At 39.5% G+C, this 20911-nt stretch overlaps 1 protein-coding gene across 1 annotated transcript in view; it reads left to right on the top strand.

Annotated features, from left to right (window-relative positions):
- DIAPH3 (diaphanous related formin 3) overlaps nt 1-2754 on the top strand; it is a gene marked incomplete at both ends in the record, with an annotated part of 206543 nt that extends 203789 nt beyond the window's left edge. Inside the window, one exon of the mRNA XM_082279267.1 lies at nt 2498-2754. Coding sequence (XP_082135393.1) covers nt 2498-2754 — 257 coding nt within the window. The remainder of the gene's footprint in view (nt 1-2497) is intronic.
- Nucleotides 2755-20911: the final 18157 nt, after the last annotated feature.

Below are 20911 nucleotides of genomic sequence, written 5' to 3'. Positions count from 1 at the left end.
CACAGCAGCCAATTTGCTAAGCAGGGAACTGCCTACCTTAGCATCTGCTAATACTGGACTTGCACTTAGGCATAGCAATGCTATGTGAAGTTCCTCCTTGATTGAAGTACATAAATGGTACAGATGCCACCTGATTTAAAAAGCAGCTGAGATAACAACTTTGAGATGGTAATACTGGATTTAGATAAAATACATGTGTCCAAGTAGTATTTTTTTTAGTTGACTCTAGCTGCTCAGTATTATTTGTAGCATAGCTGAGACCAAAGTGTTCTCATTATTAAGGAAATGCTACTAATCACTAGCATGAGACTTTGTGATTTTTCTAGTGAATCTTGATGTCATCATTGCTAAGGAGATGAAGCAAGAACTATTCATGTAAACTAAAAACTTTCCTAATGCCATTTTTCGTTGTTGCAGAACCCTTCAGACCAAAGAGAAAGGCTGGTCATTCAAGTTGAATATTCCACTCACTAGTCTATGCCTAGAAGTTCACAATTGCTGTTAAGAGGGAAAAAAAAAGGCACAGCTGTCTTCAGCTTTACTCTGTCCTATCACTATGCAACAATTCCAGATTGTAGGCAGCAATTTATGGGACATGCTAAAGTGCAAGCCTCAGTTAGTTACTGAGTTTCAAAGTGGTAAAAGAGCTGGGATAGATCCCAAGAGCTGCTACTTACTAATAGCTAGCTTGCAGCAGCTCCTTGCTTTGACTGCAGTTGTGAGTCTCACTCTAAGGCACCTCTACTCTGTCCAGTATACAGGAACTGGGGATTTTACTGCTGGATTTTACTTTGATGCCTCAGTTCAAAACTGTTCCCCACGTGTGTTATACAGTCTAGTTCACCACACCTAATTCATCCTCACATTTTGGGGTGAACTGCAAAGTAGTTAAAATTTGGTTGGTACATTTGAGAAGCTTACTTTCAGTTCCTAATTTCTTTTTGACTTTTTAAAAATCCAGTAGCTATGCTTCATCTCTGATTATATGGCAATACATTTTCTTTTACTTGAAAGTGTTGATGTTTAAAACACCAAGTATTTTTCTTGCTGCCCCTAGATTGAATGTAAACAGAAAGGTCTGTGGTACAGCTGGTAGTTTGTATATTGACACAGGTAGAATGCTTTTATCAGCTTGCAAATATGTGTTCAGAATCAATAAGCATAAACATTTAAGCAGAATGGGGTATTTAAGAGTGCACATACTGGGGATATTTTAATTATATATGATGGGTTTATTACATGTAATTATAAAGATGTATTCATAACCAGTCTTTGGCCTCCTGTGATTCAGGAACACTGTGCTGCTGCATATTCAAGGTCAAATAATTTTCCATAGTGTAAAACAAAAATTACATTTTTCAGCTAAGTGTCAAATTTGTCTTAAGAAATTTTAATTAAGAATTGTTTATCTGATTCAGAAGATGATGGAAAGGAGGTATTTATTTTACTCCACTTCCCAAAAGGTGATCGTACTTACAAAATTTGCTGAGATTGTCCAAGGAAGTGTGTAAAATCCTCATCCATCACCGAGAGCCCCTGGTCAGGGAATGACAGTGCAGTAAATATCTTCAGCAGCTGCCTTTTAATGTACAAGCTGTTTTCGGTAGGAATTTTCAGCACTCACATAAAACACACTGTCATGAGTGACTGCCTGTGCTCCAAAGTCATTACTATTGGGATGATGGAACATCTTTCAGTGAATAACCAAAAAACTTTAAATGTCATGTCAAGTGTGTTGAAGGCATTTTCAAGCCTTGCTCAAGGTTACATGAATATTGAGTAGGCCTGTTTTTAAAAAGTTTGAGATCTATGAGAGGAGCCACTCATATGCTGGTTTGGAGAGCAGTCACTTGAGCTGGAAGGGGGGTGGGGAACAACAGAAAAAGAAATCTGTCTTAATACATGCCAAACCTGCAAAACTCCTGCCTGGATATTAACTGAGTGCAACTTTGTGTGACAGGCAATGCCAGTGATGTTTAGCAAAAAATAGTGAATGACACAATTTCTTGAAATTACTTAGCTGCCTAAAAGTTCACAAAGGAAAGAAAAGGTATTACAATGGATAATTAAATTAAAATAGATTTTTAAGTACATTTTAAAATTTGAACAATTAAAAAATACGTAGGAAATATAATTAACCAGGTCAAACCTTGGAAGATACTGAGAGGTGCTAGGTACTCTGTTTTCTCTTTGACTACACTAAGAAAGGAGGATCCTGTCAGGCTATATCCATGATTTTGTAAGAAATATGGATGTTAATCTGATGAAGACATGTAAAGTCTGTCTCACTTCCAAAGGACTGAGTCCACTACTTTTGAAGTGATAATATATTTTGTCTTGCCTCCTTGGCAATCATTACTCCTTCTAGTATGTAGAAGGAGTACATACATCATCTGCATGTAAAATTTGTCTGATCAAGAGGTCTTTTTATGTTACAGAATATTGAAACTGAGTATTTTAATAGTGAAACAAAGTTTGTTTGATTTGTCTTCTGCAGAGAACCAGAAAGGACAGCCAGAGAAGCCGTGTTTGCACCACAGTATCAGTTTAAACTCGACAAGAAGCCCAGTCACCAAAGAAGTTACATATGATGTGGAAACAAGTTCTAAGGTGTTGAGCAAGGCTCTTGGGAGAAAGGAAGCCTGTCATGGAGAAGGCAGCAAAGAGAAGAAAATAGATCGTATCGGGTCCCCTTCTAAGGGAGAAGCCATTCCAGAAGTAGAAGCTCTCTTGGCAAGACTGCGAGCACTATAGAATAATCATATAAAAGATTAAATAATAGTTAAAAACAATAGCCTACACTACATCTTTAAAGAAACAGTAATTTTGTATTATTGATATTACATAGTTCTGAGTTCCTAACTTCTCTGTGGATGAATGATCTACTTCTAAACTTTGTTTGCAAGACTATACAAAACAATACTATAGTTTTGCATAACTGCAAGATGATTTTTTATTATATGTTTTTACTTAATAAGCATATGAAAAGTATCAGAAGAAAATAAACACTAAATTATTCCAAAGCACAATCCTTTTAGTGGACAGGCTGCTGACCACCTGTTTTGAGTGCTTCTGAAAATAGGAATATCTTTTGAATATTGTTAAATCATCATGCCTGGGAATAGGGTCAGTAAATAACAGAAAAGGTATTCTTATATTTGCTACTGTAATTTCTATATTTAGGAGATTAAAGCAACAAAAATGTATCATTATAGTGTCTTTTACAATTACAGTAATATACAGTATCAGCCATATTCCAGTTTGAGCTCATCAAAGAGCACCAAAGCTTGCTGAATTATAGATGTATTTACCAAATGATAATCCATGAACAGTAAACAAAAAATCTATGCAAATAATATACTTTATATGTAATTAATATATCACTGCTTTTAATGTTATTATGATTATTATATCAAAATAATATATACAATTGCTTTGATTGCAAGGTTTTGCAACTGTGTCTTTAGTGGGAGAAAATGTCTTCACAGTTATTTACCAGTGAAATTTTTGATCTTTTCACGTGCGAATTAGTATGTTTCTATAAAAGGAACATGTAATGGAGAAAGAGTTTTTCAATTGGTTTTTCACAAACTCATTTTCCAGTAGTCCATAAAGTCTTACTTGCTGGCACAACAGGAGTCTTGCATGTGATTGCATCTCTTTTATCCCCTGTCACTGTACAGCATTGCGTGCTCGTGATCTTATTTATTAATTGCACATCAGAAAGAGTTGCTACCAATGTTACCGAGTAGGAAGCTACTGTTAGTATCTTTGCTCCATTATTTAAAGCTTCCTTATTATGAGAGTGTATTAAGAATCTAATATCTTTCTTCTAAATTACTTTATTTTTCTTTACAAAATGCTGAGAAATATGTCTTTCAATAAGTCAGTTACATGAAACCAGTGTTTAAATGCTCCAGTGCTTTTTATATCCTTGTTTAAGTTGCCTTTGTACCTCGTGCACTAAACATTAATAAAGTTAATTAGAACTTGAAAACTGGGCCTGTTTATACACACAGCATAGGGGGGTTTTCAGCCATCATGGGAATAAATCTCATGTTTCTGGGACTGTTGTAGCTGTCATTATACACTGATTACATTTCCTGCCTTACCTGAAAAAAAGAGGTATAAACAGAAGTCAGGGAAGGATTCAGAGCAGTCCTGTCAGACAGACATTTCTTCAGCTCCCCTTGCAAACAATGGGCACAGCTGTCATACAGAGGCACCTTTGGTAACTTGAAATATATCTCGAATGGATAACTCAAAATACAGTGACTGGTGGTTGTTCCACTAAGGTCTTCTGCAGTATTAAGCCTTACAATCCCTGTTTACAGGGTGCAGTAAAAATTGCTATCTAAAAAGTCCAATATTATTGACTACATAAAATGACATTTCAAACACAAAGAAAATGCCTGTTCAAGGGGAGGAAGTTAGCAGTTCACTGAATCTCTGCAGTTGCTGGGGATGTACTAAAATAAAAGTAGAGAGCTATCTCTTTAATATCAGGAGGATGACCTACCAAGGGTAGGGGGAAGTACAACTTATTTTCATGAACACTATAAACTTGTTCATTTGAATTAGTGGGTGATACTCCACCACAGAAAACTGATAGTTCAGGACACTACAGCATAGCTGATCAAGCAAAGAAAAGTTAAAAAACTATCTACTGAATTTTGCAATGAACAAATGCTGCTAGAAGCCTAGCATCTCCTGATTTTAAAATAAATATTTGTCTTTAAAATTACAGAATTTAAGCTAGTTCTTTTTGCAGTTTGGGAAGCCTTTAGAAATGTATTTCAGGGCTTTTAGTCCTTCTAAGGTGTTGTGTTTCTGAATTAATCCTTTCAAGCAGCCATCAAGTTAATTTGCAGAGGATTTTTTTCTGTAGCAAGGTGAATAAAAAGCTGTGCAACTTCTTAGAAATCAAGTAACTATAGTATCCAGTTTTTTTCCTCCTTCTGTGCTTTGTACCATCGTAACTTAATCTACTCAGAGTTAAAGTACATGGTCCAGTTGAAGTACACAGTAAGTTTTCTTTCTACATTTTATCTTTCTTTAATTTCCATTAGACACAAACAAATATACAGAACATTTTTGATAAGAAAAATGCTTGCATTGCCTAATGAGTTCAAGGAAAAATAACTTTGAAAGTATTACAGCTGTATTTATTTTTATGGTTTTATGTTTTTATTAAAGTATAAAACTTAGATTGTAAATTATATAGAGTAAATTGCTTTAATAAAATTTTAAAATTAATTCATTTATTCAGTTTAAAATTTAAGGTTAATTCAATCTCAAAATACTTTGGGTAGACCTTTAATGGTAAGTGCTAGTCATTTTTAGTAAGCCATTTTTAGCAAGTTTCAAGTCTACTCCTACAACTGAGCAATTGAGCCATGAACCACTTGTGTTAGATATAGACAAAGGTTTCATATACTGTGCCACACCTTCTCTGTAATTCACACCTGAAAATTAAATCCTTATGAAAAGAGCTTCCTGATTTCTTCAAACATGACTGTTCAGATAAAAAGCATTTGAAGTAATCTTGCAAGCCACATTCCACTGCTCCTTCCCTACCTGAGCAGCAGACAGAAGGCACAAACATCCATGACTTGCCAGTACAACTGTAACGATCTAACACATCTTTTTGATTCTTCACATGCGTTTTGGATGACTTTTCACGCAGTAAAAGAATTTTGATTACTACATGAATTTTTACTTCCTGTAGACACCGTATTGTTCATGGTGGTGGTCTAAATTTGTACGTAATATTCTAATGTTTTGACCTTAGCAAAGCAGGAATGTTTGGAGCAGTCTCTTCAAGCTGCATGCAGCCAAGCTTGACACCTGACTCGCGGGCTGTAGGTAATACCCCAGTGTGTGTAAGCCCAGGAGGAAAAGTGGAGGAAGTGCCTACATTACAAAAGTCCAGGAGCGCCAGGATGTGGTGACTGGCATGAGATGTGATGCTGCGCTGGATCGGGCACTTCGTTAAAGAAGCACGGACCAGCAACCTGAAAAAAACTACTTCTTTTTAGTTCCCAATTACTATGGCAACACTCATGCTTAGGAGATTGAAAGGACCACATGTAGGAAAAAATATCTCAGATGCAGCTGTTACAAACAGTTTTTCTCCAACACACAGTTTTCCCTCCTACAACCATTCCTCAGCCTGGTCCATTCAAAGTCACGCTCTCCAGAACTGCATGAGTTAATGCTGACCAGCTTGAGGTGCTGCAGCCCTTCAGGCTTTTATAATAAAAGCTGAAAAAGACAACATTTACTGCTAACATTTTTCCACATCCATTTCTAATGAGCAGGACCAAATTATAATTTTTATACTTATCTTTCCAAGCCTTACAATACTCAGTAACTATAAAACAACTGGGCAACAAACAGGGGTCAATAAACCCCAAGCTTTGGCACCTAAAACATTATAATAAGCAAGCAGGGTCAAGTGAAAGAGCTCAGCAAAAAAGCAATTACACGACAACATTGTTTTCTCCAGAACAAAACAAAGCATTACTACACCATTTTCTAATTTTTTTTTAATGTGATGTGTGGGTTTTACACAACGGAACTGCAGCAGAAAAATAACTTTTCTTGAGTCTGAGGAACTGTTTCTCTAGTTTATGGAATAAAAAGAATTAGACAAATTGTAATTTTTCAATTTTTCAATCTAATTTTATGCCAAGATTCCTATATATAAGAAATTCTAAAATTACCATCTGCTATTAAATTAACTCTAACACCAACTAATGAACTTGGTTTACATTTTTTTTGACACATGAAACAAGTACATATTCTTCCTTTCCAAATACACTTTCTCCATTGCACTATTGTGTGTTTTAGCTGAAGTACAGTATTTAGAACAGGGCTCTACATCTCACTGTAAAAACATGTTTGATAAAGCATTCTGGTCACTCTGACAGCCGTGAAGAATAAACAAGAGGTTTTCAGACACAATTTTTCTCTCCCTCCCAGCTGCAGAGATAGCCATTAAGTTTCATATGTTAGCTGAGTGCATTTAAACCCCTCTGTGCTTCTACTTCCATAATGCAGCTTTTTCTCTTCGTGATCCATGCGATGGCATACACTGAAGAATTGTTAAGGGAAATATTTTCTAGCAGCATACCAGAAAGACACCGAGCAGATGACTTGCATGCAACATCAGCCCTCTATGCCATAGGAGGCATAACACTTGAAATGTAACCCACACAGGCAGATAAGGTATTTCATTCCACAGAAAGAAAATGGTTCCTTTCATCTAAATGAGCTTATTCCACTGCTGATACCAGAATTGTGTGTATTTTGGGAGGATAATGTACCCCTATTTTTAAATCTGTGTTACATTAGCCAGAAAAAGTAAACTATGGAAAGACAGAAGTGCAGAGAACTGGGAAGCAGAGTTGATTAATGTGCTGCCTGATTTCACTTCTGGGACCTGAAATTGCATCCAGTGCAGAATGAAGGAACTGGGGGGGAAAAGAACCCAGTCTCATCTAACATTTATAAAGGTTGTGAAGGAAATTATGGTGGGTGATCCAGAGTTGGAATGGCCACAGGTGTCTTGTCTTTTCAAAGGCATATATCAGAATATCCTCAGAATAGCAATGCTGTTGGGCTGTTAGTTCTCAAAGCCCTCAAATGAATAAAAGGAAGGGAAAGTCTGGCAGAGATAGATATAAGCTACCATAAAACCTGAGAATATTTTCATCTTAAATCCAAGCCCTGCTCCCCTTCACTTTGGCAGCTAAAAGAAGAGCATGAGGAGAGAGATGGGTCCACATGGTGGCCATACCTTCCCTGTGGCCATGCCAGACAATGCTGCTCTTGGCAGTTGCCCTGGCTGGCACAGCAAAGGCAGTGCAAATGCCACTCTGCCCTCCTGGTGTTTCAGGCTGTGGAAAGACACAGGAACCATGGCCAGCAAACATGGCCTCAAATCATAGGATAACCATAAAAAGTTCTAGAGCCACACATTAAGTATAATAACAAAGTTAGTCTTCAAAATTATCCAGGTGTCAAAACAGCACCAGAATGTGCACGTATTCCTTATGCCTCCTAAAGACAGCTATTACATCCACTCTCCGAGTCTGATGACTCCATGCAAGCTGCACAGAAGGAGCTTCAATCCTCAATTATTTTGGCTTCTTTGTTATATAAAGTTCTGCCCTTAATTGAAATTTTCAGTCCAAAGCAAGCCATATAAACTTCGCAGTCTATACTTGTTGGTTAAAAAAGAGGCTTTTGTAAAAGGTCTGTTTAATTTTTTGCATTTTAATGTGAGGGTTGTTGCATAGTTGAAAACATGGACAGCAACATGACTCTTTCCAGTAACTAAGACAGAAATGGCAATTATGCACTCCGTTGATCGAATTCCTTACTAAAGAAGGGTACTTTCTGCTAATGGATAGAAAAACAGAGCAGTCCAGTCAAACAAGTCACCTTGATAGTGGAATGCAAGACCCATCAATTTTACTCACAACTTCTTCAGTAATGAATCTCGGAGCACAACCCATCAGCACTGCTCCTGAAAGACAATCACTGAGGTAGAGGAACCACAAAAAGTGGTTTGAAATGAAAAATGGGATGAGAGATTTCCACCCCTTTAGAAGGGGAATTGATTATGATGAATTTATCTCTGAGGTGCCTGGGCACTGCATTAAAAATGCTTGGACAGGAAAAAATACAATCCTGCCATGTAGTCGGTGGCACTTTGCCTTTTCATGCTGCAGAATCATGACAAGATAACCAGGGCCCTGTCTTCATCTCCATCCTGGAATCCACTGCCATTGTGGAGAATCAGAAGGAACAGTAACCATAGCAGTATGAGAATTTTTTTCACTTGGGATGTAATGGGTTCCAACCTGCAATCCCTCTCTACAGATTAATTGCTCAAGCCTCTGGATGACAGTGAAGAGCCAGCTTTCTGCCTGTCCCCCCCAGCAGGGGACGTGGGGCACTCTTGTCCAGAAGGAACAGAATGAGCTCTCATTAACTTCTGCTCCAGAATACAATTTTCTATTCCTTGATTGCCAAATCACCAAGGAGGGATTAGATGTTTTTATTTTTCTCAGAAGGACTGTGCTACAGTAAATCTTTCCATTATCTAATAAACAGTTAAAATTCAATAGCACCTAGGCAGAGAATCAAAATCAGCAGGCAAGAACAAATTAAGTCCTTCATGAAAGAGGCTGTGCAGGATCATTTCTTCCATTTCCATCTCCAATATCTTTAATACTAAATACACAAACCTATATTAAAGTTAGAATTGCTTTTAATTAGATAAAACCAAGAAGATTCGGTGTTCATCTTATACCTTTTGCACTGATGCTTTGATTAGCACAGTTTCAGCACCTTGTATCAAATAATTAACCTGTCCCATTTTCCAACTCAGAAGTCCAATATATGAACACAGGTGCCCAAAACCTAATCCTGTGAGGTCCCTGGCACGTCCTCGCAAGTACTCGTCATTCTCAGACTGCATGAAATTACTCTGATCAAAGGGTGACTGTAGCCTTTCAGGATCACGCCCTAATGAATAAAATATACAAAGGTGACTTGAGGGAAATCCTCTCCAATGTGCTGACAAAGGTAAAATAAAATATTCCCCTTAGGACATTTTCCTGGCAGAACAACTTGACCCCTGTGTGTCTGGCCTTCAGAAAGAAATGGATAATGCTCTAGCTAACTAACTCATTCACTGAAGTTTTGGGCAATTTTTTGCCAAATGATTGGTGTGTTCCACCATATATACAGCAGATACATCTCAGAGTGCCATTAAGTTTTAGATGAGTATATAATACATTTTTAACTTCAAGCCCCTTGCATGCAAACTGCACTGTTAAATTGCTGTGGTTTTTATTTCTAAATGCTGCCTATTTTCCAACCACGGATTTGGTTTTTTACAAATCTCTCCCATGCTACACACCAAGCATTACCCCAGAAATTCAGCTTTGTCCTTGCCTGTTGATGAAATTTTACTATTATGTGGTAATTGCAGTGCCCTGAACTCTCATCCCCCTGCAAATTTTATGTTCCTCCAAGGAGAATGTTTCTTCTTAAAGTGATATTATGTCATCGGTACAATGTGGCTCACTAAGCTTGCCTTTTGCCCCCTTGTTCTTAGACTTTAAAAGGAGACTGTAACAGTCTGATCCAGCACCTACTGAGAAGAAATCAAAGGCTCCTGTTGACTTCAGTGAGTGCTGGAGACAGCTCCTAAATAGCATGACTCAAAGTGCAGCTCTAGCCTGGAGGCAGCTATACAGCTGATACTGTGGGGCTTTATTGTCTCATTGCTTCCAGCTCTAATCTGTGCAGTTTTTGAGTATAATTATAATTTTCTTGTTGCCAGCCCAATAAATATCATGCTGGATAGGACAGTTGAATTGCTGCCTGAAATTTTAACCAGCAAAAATGATCCCTTAATCAGATATTTTATGTCATGCAGGAGTCAGGATTGCGTACGGTTCTAATTTTCCTTAAATGAGCCATGATCATAAAGACCACTCAGCAGAAGACACATGGTCTGCAAGGCAGTGTTCCAGTCAGTGGCTGAACCAACTGGGGAACAAAGCTACAGGCAAGCAATTTTGAAGACCATGTCCTAGAACACATGGTCTCTGTGTTGGCTGTCATGTCACCCCACAAACTGTGCATGGGTGTATTGGCATAGGTGAAACCTGGTTTAGGGACAGATTAACAATTATATAATGTGGGGGATAGTGGGCCAATGCCTCAGCCCATGCTACGACTCCTTGTAGAGTACTGTTATACTCAGAGACTTTGTGAACTTGAAATCCACAATCTGGTATTCTTATAAAAACAAAGTATGTTAGCACCACTTCTCCTGTCCATCCGAAACTAACTCAGGCAGGCTGGTAACAGAAAATTCCCCTGCATCACTGAGATTAGACACCCTGGACAGAACCAACTCTTACCTTTAAGGTAGGTCACGTTAGTGCACGGCACAATGCACCTCACTGAGAGCCCCGCCAAATTTGTGTGCACGCAACAGCCACCGCCAGTGGTTTCTGTCTTTGGTCACCACTACCAAGGGGAAGAGAGTTAATTGTGGTAAAGTTAAATTAACATGAAATGCCTGACTTGTCTCATTCACATTCTTTTGACAGTAGCATATGTTCCTGCTTTACACATGAAAGCTTAATTACAGCATTTCAGGTGGCAAACCAGTTAATTATATAAAAATGGGGCCCAGAAGTCTGTGATATGACACCTCTCCATGCTTCCCTGGGAGATGTCATAAACAAAAGAAGATGTTTATTGCTAGCAGCATCAGGCTGAGGGCTGCAAGGGAGCACTGCCACTGAAGCCTGGGGTCCCTGTGCATAATATGGCTATAATGGAGAGCAAAATGCGTTTTATCAAATTGCTCTTGCTAATAACAAAAGTGAAAGGAAAGCTCTTTTTTGCCTGGAACAATACACAGTCTCTTGTGCAGGCTTCATATTGCCTCACTTCAGATGTTGCTGATGTAAAAATCCCCAACAGAGATTATCATTCATCTCGGCTTTTCTTTATCACTCATCACGGCTTTCCTCCTACACAGAACAAGCCAATCTGAACTCTCTCAACTGCCTATGCTGGGAAAAGAGAAGCCAGTCTGCAGCCATGTCTATTCCCTCCTTCAACTAGAAAGAGAGCCTGAGGGGACCAGTTTGGGTGTGGGCAGATGAATTTGAACATTTGCAAATGATTAGAGAAACCAGTGTGCTACCTAAATCTAGAGTAAAGGGAAGATAGAGCGCCTGCTCAGCCTCATGTCATGAACTCCATGTGCTTTGTTCTTTCTTGCCAGGCTTGAAACAGCAGATGTCTCTCTCACACACAAAAGAAGGAGGTGAATCAAGTCCTCTTGGCAGAAAATTCTCCCCTTGAATGGTATTAGCACAAATTTTTTCCTTTTAGAACCTAACACAAGTACCCAGACAATTCTTTTCCCCGGGGGCCTTCTGTCTGCCTTTCAGTTGATGATATGCTGGATATACAGCCCAAAGGCTACCCTAAGCATGATCCCATAGACTTTATATTTTAGTCTGGACCTTAGCCCTGTGGTATTGCCTGTTGTCCCATGGATTTTCTGCTCAGTTTGGACCTTGAAATTAAATTCCCACCTTTGACCCATCCACCAACAGTTACTCACTAAGCCTATGGCAAAACAATGATTCACTTAAAACCAACCCACCAGCAAAGCAGCAGGTACGGCAGGTAAAAAAACCCCAGCATCATAAATTTGTAGCAATCACCTGAGAAGAAGGTGTCTTGTTTTGTTCTTCCTCCTGTGTGTTTCTGTGCTTTGCATCAGACTGTGCTGGTGCAACAGCTATTCATGGCCTATGGTATATTTGGAATTATCAACTTCCACAAATGTCTTGGCATTGCACTTGCATGCAGTCACCTGTTTTCCATCTCATATTCTGCAGCTACGAAAATTCTCTCTTAAAAATAATATATCTAAAATGTACAATGGAAGGTTTTATTTTCACCTCAGGCTCTTGATGACAAGAATAACTCCTTGAACTCCATCTTGCAGGTTTATAATATGACTCTAACGTTTTTATAAAAGCAAAAAGAAGGTAAAACTTAAGTGTTACACATGTTACACAGCAAAGGACTTGCTATCTGTGTTTTTAGAGACTTTATCTCAGAAAGCCCTGTGAACATAATAGGATAAATTACTTAAGCTTGCAAAAACAAGGATATCTCAGAAGGCTGACCTCCCAGTTTCACCTTTATCTCACCTAATTATATCAACATGCAGAACTGCATAATTCCCTGCTACAGTATTCCAAGATGCTTTGTAGATCATAGGCGCAGCAGCCCACTGAAAGCCTCTGGATTTATGGCAGATTTGCACTCTTTCAGGAAAGGCAGAGGGGGATTGTCTAGTGTCATGTTCCAAAAGGATGAAGAGTGCTACTTTTGCACAGAGGGCTTCTGAAAGGCACAGCTGCTATCAGATGGCAAAATATCTAGTGTTGATACGTTTGCTTCCTTTTTTTTTTTGCAGTAATGGGAAAAGCAAAACACACAATCCTCCAAGACTGCCGCAGTCGTGGTGTCAAGACAAAAAGCAATAAGATTTTATTCCTAAGCAAAGATCGCTGTGTTACTGAAGGCAGAGAAACCATTATGCCAGCAGCTCACAAAAGAAACCATGAGATTTTCTAGAGGTAAATGAATACTGGTAAAGGAACATAGCAACAAAAACAAACCATTCTGATCCCTGAAGGGGAATGCAGGGATTTACCTGTGTCTAGCAGTTGGAACTATGTGCTATGGAAACGATTCAGTCCTGTAAACATGTCTAGTACCCAGCTGATCTCTCTTTCTACTGTTTTTCCAGTCATGTAAACATCTCTTGTACACAGTGTCCTTTGGCAAGGAACTCAACTCTCTTACTCCCCCTTGGCATCTCCTTTTGTTTATTTTGAACCTGACTCCTACTGACACCGTGTGCTGGAGCTAATTCTCATGTTGCAGGTAGAACGCCAATCTCACTGGCAGTTCAGGAAAAGCCGCACACTCCAAAGGCTCAGCAATTCATCATAATTTTCAGGAAGAAGCAAAAGAGCAGTGGTGGTGATTGCTGCCTCTTTCCTAAGGGCAACAGAGGACTGTATCTGTCAACCAGACATGGCATCCAGTGAAAGCTAACACCAACTGCTCCTGTGCTGCTCATCCGTATGGTATTAATAATACTGACAGGAATGACCATGGCAGAACAAAAGTGACTACAAGGAGTTGGAGTGTGGGTGGAAACTCTTGCATGTGACAATTGTTTCTAACAAGAATCATGTTTTGGGTAACAGTAGAAGCAGGCTTCTGGGGGTGGCACTGGAGTACTGGCTTCTCATCTGTGGGCTGTTGCTTAATGAGCAGATGGTAAGGATTAAGGTAACTTAATAAGTGTGTTTGTATTTAATAGATGATAGTGAAAAGAGGGAAACCTATCCTGGAGGATGGCATCCGGCCCTGGGGTCGTCAGTACAGTGACCTGTTGGAGCGGGTCTAGAGTACAGCCATGGAGGCAAGCAGAGGGCAGGAACACCTCTCCTGAGAGGACAGCCTGAGAGCTGGGTCTGTTCAGCCTGGTGAAGAGAAGGCTGTGAGGAGGCCTTACTGCAGCCTTTCAGCACTTAAGGGGGGCTTATAAAATTGAGAGAAACTTTTTAGCAGGGTCTGTTGCAGCAGGACAAAGAGTAATCATTTTAAACTGAAAGATTCGGTCTAGATACAAGGAAGAATTTATTTAATGAAAAGGGTGATGAAACACTGGACCTGATTTCTCAGAGATGGGGTAGACAGCCCATCCCAGGAAACATTCAAGGTGAGGTGTGTCAGGGCTCTGAGTAACCTCATGCAGTGGAAGGTGTCCCTGCTCATTGCAGAGGGGTTAGAGCTGGATGAACTTTGAAGGTCCCTTCCAACCCAAACCATTCTATGATTCTACAAACAAACTGTCCTAAAAGTGAGGGGAAATCCAGATATCCCACAGGGTCCATAGAGGAGGATGTTAAACTAGTCAGAGCAGTTCAGTTCCTGTATTCTACTGCAAGTACCTGGACAGGAGATGATGGAAAGGTAGATAGATGATCAAGTCTGTAACTGAATCAGTGTAACACATGTGGATGGATAATGCTTACCAGAAGAAGGAGAATAACAAAACAACATGTACGGTTTTGGGAGGGAGACTTCAATGAATTCAGATGTTTGCATGGTAAAATCATCTGTGATTCTGATCCAAAGTAAATAAGTGTTAAAGATAGCATTTCCTAAGAAAATATCCCACCAAAATGAAACAAACAAAACATGGGAATAGGTACCTATCTGTAGAGGAGAAGGTTATCAGATACAAATATGAGTAAGTTGGATTTGAGGGTCAGAAAGGTTTCACAATCAGACAAACATAACTCGGTTTCAAACAACAAAAAAAGAAAAACATTCAAAGACACAGAAGAAAAAATAAAGATGATAGCAAGAAAATGCTTTGTAAGAGCGCTGAGGTTACCACCAAGATTAAGAAAAGTGGTTGGTCTGATATGCAATGGAGAAGGAAAGCAATCAAGAGACATCTTCAGGAGAGCTCTTTAACTTTCTTGCATGCCTTTGCAGAAAAGAGAAACTGGTCATGTGGCTGCCATTTCATAGGTGTGAGTAAGGGACAATGCTGCATTTTTTTAGCAGGGAAATGTAGGCTAGGAAGCATTTAAGGCACAAAGAAGTTAAAATCTGTCACATCAGTTGTGTCTTAGGAGTTTTATTCCAGTTCATACAGTGACCATCCTTGAGAAGTCCTAAGGGTTCAGGAGGGATCGGCGATTGATGCCATGAAGATTTTTTGCCTTTTCTTTTATACCCCTGTTACACCTTTTTACAACTTCTGTATTCCTAATGCTTTTTCCCTACATTCTTGGACTTGTTTGTCAAGCTAGGAGACTAAACATTTTAGAAGCTTTGTAGTTAGGGATCAGTGTGCCCCAGACCCCAAGGTCCTCTCCAGAACATATTCTGTAAACGAAGATAGAACCATCCAGGGGAGGGTTCCTTGGGGAAGGGGGCTCACTTGAGCCTCTCACTGGGGTATTTTTGATAGATATGCTAATTAGTAAGACCTATAATGTTACACCAGATCCTTTGGGGTGTGCACTGCGTGTGCATTTTGGTGCATTCGACCTGGATGTAGTGCACCTAAGGATCCTTAAAATAAATACCAAGATAAAATCCCTTTTCCCCTTCTAACCGTGTTTGACTTGATTTTAAGACCAGGAAAAGGCATCAGATCAGGATAGGAAATCATGATGCCTAACAGAAAAGAAAGTTACAGCACAACCTTAGAATGTCATTTACCCTGGATTCCACATAGCATTTTGCATCACGCTCTGGAGCATTCCTGCAGAAAAAGGTGACTATGCAAAACCAGTCCAAAATGGTTACAAAGCTGGTGAGAAAAATGTATTTTGTTGTAGGCAGAAGTAATCTGTTGTGCAAATAGAGAGAAAAAAGAAACTGCTGTAAGTGTGGCTATGTTGAAAAACATGGTGAGGGTTTTTGGAGAACCAAAGCAAGCACAAGTGAACTTGAGTCATCACACTGCCTCAGAAGAAAGGTAATCACCATATTGGGGATTATAGATATTTGTACAGCATGGCATACTTTTAAAGTAACCAACTCGTTTTGTCTAGTCCTGTTAAAACATCCCAGGATAGCTGCATCCAGTTTTCCAGCACTGCATTTCAATAATAAATCCAGGCACAAATCCTAAGAAGATCAAGGACAATAATCAGAGACCTAGCAAAGCCTACCTAGAAGGAAAGATTGAAAGATTTGGGGTTGTTTACCTAAACAAAAATGAGGAGGGATGTAAAATAATATGTGGAAAATGATCACAAAGAGGACTATTCAACTATTCTGTCCTTCAAACCTTTGATGGTCAGGACAAAAGTCCCAGACAAACTGAAGTTACACTGCTTCAGACAGACAATAAAAGAGAATTCCTAGCCATATGGAGAAGGGCAGTGATTCCACCATACATCCCACTACCATCACACCCACCCCTCGCTGCAGAGGATGTGCAGTCCCCACATTGGACGTCTTTTAACTGCTTAGTGGATCATCTATCAGGATTTCCATAATTAGAGCTGAACTTGACATATGGCAGGGTTATGGATTAAGTAAACAATCTCGCCTTGCCCTCCTGTCTTTTTGTCCATCTAAGAAAACAGGGCTTTCATCTGTCTCCTCCTTCATGATATGGTAGACAGAATAATCCTCTGACACCTAAGCTGGTCTGCTGGTACAGATCACCCCCAGATGTGTGTCCCATGTTGCTGTTCTTTCTCTGGAACCAAACCACAATATTTGACTGCCCCGTGCTCAGCAGATGTGATGCTAATGCCTGTCCCTGGCATGTGGATACTGGGAGGAAAATGGGAACAGGGGTCTGTTTCTCTCACAAGAGGCAGCACATGGTGCTGCACCCCAATTACGGCAAAGGCTTCTACTGAATTCAGTTTAAATAGGTGAAGGTGAGGGTGGACATTTCAATTTCCGTACCTAAGTTTTGCCTGCTAGAATTCCTTTCCTTTTCTTTGCAAAGCTCAGTATGAGCAGACGGCTGCATGAAAAAGGGTTTGTGTGAAACAAAAGAGGCTAAGGATAAGACAGCAATAGAGCTCTGAACACCACCTAATCCTGCTCAAACAAATCTGCTATTTTGGATATTTAAAGAAAGAAGCCTGTCTACTTGACAAACCAGAGCGGTTCTAAAGAAACGATTACAACCTGTTGCATCAGGTCAGACTGAAAAGACTTTCTATACAGCCAATGATTCTATAAATTACGTTTACAGTCACTTCACTTCCCAGCCTGAAGTAGTGCAAACCAGGGCAAAATGAACAGTGACAAAAGTGTGAGGTTTTACGCAGTGGGATTGTAAAGAATAATATGGAGATGGGAATGAACATGATCGACTAGCAATGAAAGATTAATTGTGTGATGTGTGAGTAATTGGTTAATGGGGCTGGGTCAGCACCTGGTGTCTGATGGTTTGAAAAGAGGATAAGAATGCAGCTTCAGCTATTTGAAAAAAGGTTTTGCAGGCCAAAATGTTCCCAGCTCTAACTTGCAGAGTCTGGGAAATTAAATAAATCTAAATGTAAATTACAGACTTGTCTGAGGCAGAAAAATCTCTCTTCTTTGAGACTGATATTCATATTGTCAGGGTCTGAGACACAGAGAGGCCAGAGTGGGCATCCAGAAGGGAAAAACATGGCTGGGGCAAATGAACCTGAATGAAACGTGATGCATTAACCTGGAAGTAATTATAAAGAAAGGGCAGGGGGTAGCCTTGTTAGCGACTCCTCAGTGTGTAACAGAGAGCCATTATGGTAATATGGGACTGTAAAAAATGAGGCCTTGTCTGCTCTGCAAGGATATTAAAGAATGAGTGACACTTCTCTCATGAAAAGAAGGATTGCCCCATTGTCCTTCACCAACATTTTCTCTGTCTTGTCAACAGCCTGCCTGGCTATTGCCCTTCACTGCAGGCTGGCTACATCTCAGCTGTGCTATACCTGTGTGTTTTGGAAAGGTAACAAACTCACAGCAACTCTAACAAAATTATAATGTAAAGATTATTTCAGTTGGTATTTAAATAGGCAAATTTTCAAGATTGTTCATGAAAATATTTTTCTCTCTCTACTATGATATGATACATCCACACTGTATTTGTAGGAAATAAAAAAAAAAAAAATCCAGTTTTCTTTAAGCATTAAAGACCACACTCATTGGGATGTTCAGAGAAAATGTCGGTGCTGAAGATTTCCATTTCAACATCTTGCAGAGATGGGATTTTAACTCTGAACTTCCATATTTGCCTACAGTAATAAGAAACAGCACTCTAGTTCTAGAACTACAAGCAAGAGTCTACCACTTTATTTGATCATACCAGTATTAAGGAAGCAGAAAGGCATGCAGGGATAAAATCAGAACAAGTCTTTTTACAAGGAGCAAAGGACATACAAGGAAACGAGAAAAAGATTCAGAAATAAAATAGAAGTGTGAAAAAGACAACAGAGTATACAGGCTGATTATTCAAAACAGAGGAGAGCAGTAATTAATGGTACAAAGTTTTATGAAAAATCTCTTGCACCAGTCTTCATAAATACTATTGGGTGTGATCAGCTACTTAGAGCAATGGTTTTAGAAGGAAACAGAAACATAAGCTAGGAGAGGAATAGAATAAAGAAATAACACTTAAATAGTTTAGATGAATTCTTGTCAGTATTCCTCAAAGAAATGCCTGCTAAGGTACTGAAGAATTGAGACAAAGCAGACTCTGTAATCCTCATGGTCTTCAAGAACTTGTGGATTCAAGACAGGTTGAAGCGATAAGAGGAAGGTAGATATAGCCCCTGTGTGGTTAAACAAAAAGAGCCCAGGCAACCAAGAATAATTAAAGTTTCATCCATGATGACACACAAGAACAAATGACTACACAGCAACTGACTAGCACTGGAATAGCACTCCTGACCCTTTTTATCTCCTTGACATGTTCACAGAGCAGGTAGATCTGGGGGGAGACCTGGCAGGCTGGATGCTGGGGAAGAGGACAACAAAAACTGTGGCCCTTTAAGGACCAGCTGCCAACCATGGACCGGCTCCATCCCACTTACAGTGGTGTCCTGGACCATGAGCAGTTTGACAGATACTGGCCTGAAGGTTGAGGCTGGGATGGACAACCAACAGAGAGCTGTAAAGGATAAACTGTGTGCCTTATCTCATTTCTCTGACAGGATCTGGTGGATCAGAAGGGGTATGTCTTTTGAGATACTCTGATTTTACTAACGTTTCTGATGTTAATCTAGATTACTTTTTTATAACCAAACCCCATGTAATTTTGTCTAAGTGCAATTGCCATGTGGTACCTTCATAGATGCTCAAAAAAGGCCTCACCAGTGAGCTCTAAGTAATTCACTGATAAAATGAGGAGAACATTTTTCACCAGATACTGAGAGACTGACCGGGGATCCACTTCTATGCCAGGTTTACTTTGCATCGGTTGCATTATGGGAGTGGTTACAGTTGGAAAATGTACAGGTGGTACCTGGCCATGAGGCCTTGCAAGCATTTGGAACAATGGGATTAAAGTTTTAAATTATTCTGTAAATTGGGGACATAGTATGAAATAAGCATGATGCTATTCAGTAAGAAACAAAGAGTAATACTTAAAAGGATTAATATAACAATAAAAATGGGGAAAGCTTGATTAATACAGTAGTGTACTGTTAAGAAATCCTATTTTGAGACAACAAATCACCACTGTAATTTGCCCCTTTTTTTGCATTTGGGGATGTATTTACTTATAAATTCACTCAGATACATACTTATTGTGTATGTATATACTTTAGGATTTTCTTATGCCTACACACACACACACGAAGGGACTAAAGCCAGTCATTGTCCAAACTCACTAAAGGAAAAGTCAAGGTCAGATTCACTCAGGTCACAGTACAGCAAACGTGGATTTGAATATCACCAAATTACTAGGTATGGCAGAAGTGCTGTAGTCTCACTGTGCCCCCACACCAGAGTAGCTGAGGGAACAGCCTGACCTTAGAGACAAACCATGAGAGAACATCTGTTCCTGTGGTACCTTTTTAATAATAAAAAAACGAGAATGTGCTGCAGGGCACTGACACAATCGAACATATGTACAACCAACACTTTTGCAATGCACCATGCATGGAGTGCTGTAAATCTAAGAGATTTTAAAGACAGGTGTGACTCTTCTGTGGAGAGAAGCAGCTAATCCTGAAGCATAGAGGTCTTCTACTAAAAAGAGGGGAAACAGGAGGCAGTCTGCATCTCAGACCATTAATGAAACAAGAGGTGTATTCCATTGCTAAGCTGAATTTTACTTCACTTATAATCTTTTCTCTTTCAGCCTGTGTATCTATTCCTTTGACATATGACAACTGGATAATTACACTTGTAATTTGTTCCATTACAAAGATGGCCTAGTTTTATGGGATGAGCCAAATGTTGTGGGATGAACCAGGGGGGAGATGATAAACTGGGAAGCACTGCCTCTGTGGAAATGATCATCCTAAGGCAGAGATTGGAGTCCTCAAAAGTTTCAGTGGCTGGTGAATACACTTCTCAGGGAGCCAGCACAGGATGATTGTGCTGCAAGTTGTCATCCTTGGAGATGAAAAATATCAGAAAATGTATAGCCAACAATTACACCTTCACCCCAAGGTATGACACCCATCATCAATGATTTTCAAGGAAAAGGTTAGACAAACACCAGTGCGAGGTACTCAAGGGAGGGTTGGCTCTTCCTCAGAGCAGGAGGATGAACACACTTCCTAACTTACATTTA

Source organism: Coloeus monedula, assembly GCF_965178545.1.
Source record: "Coloeus monedula genome assembly, chromosome: 3".
Taxonomy (NCBI): Eukaryota; Metazoa; Chordata; class Aves; order Passeriformes; family Corvidae; genus Coloeus; species Coloeus monedula.
The sequence above is the reverse complement of the archived record's forward strand: the minus strand, read 5'-3'. Positions and strand labels throughout refer to the sequence as shown.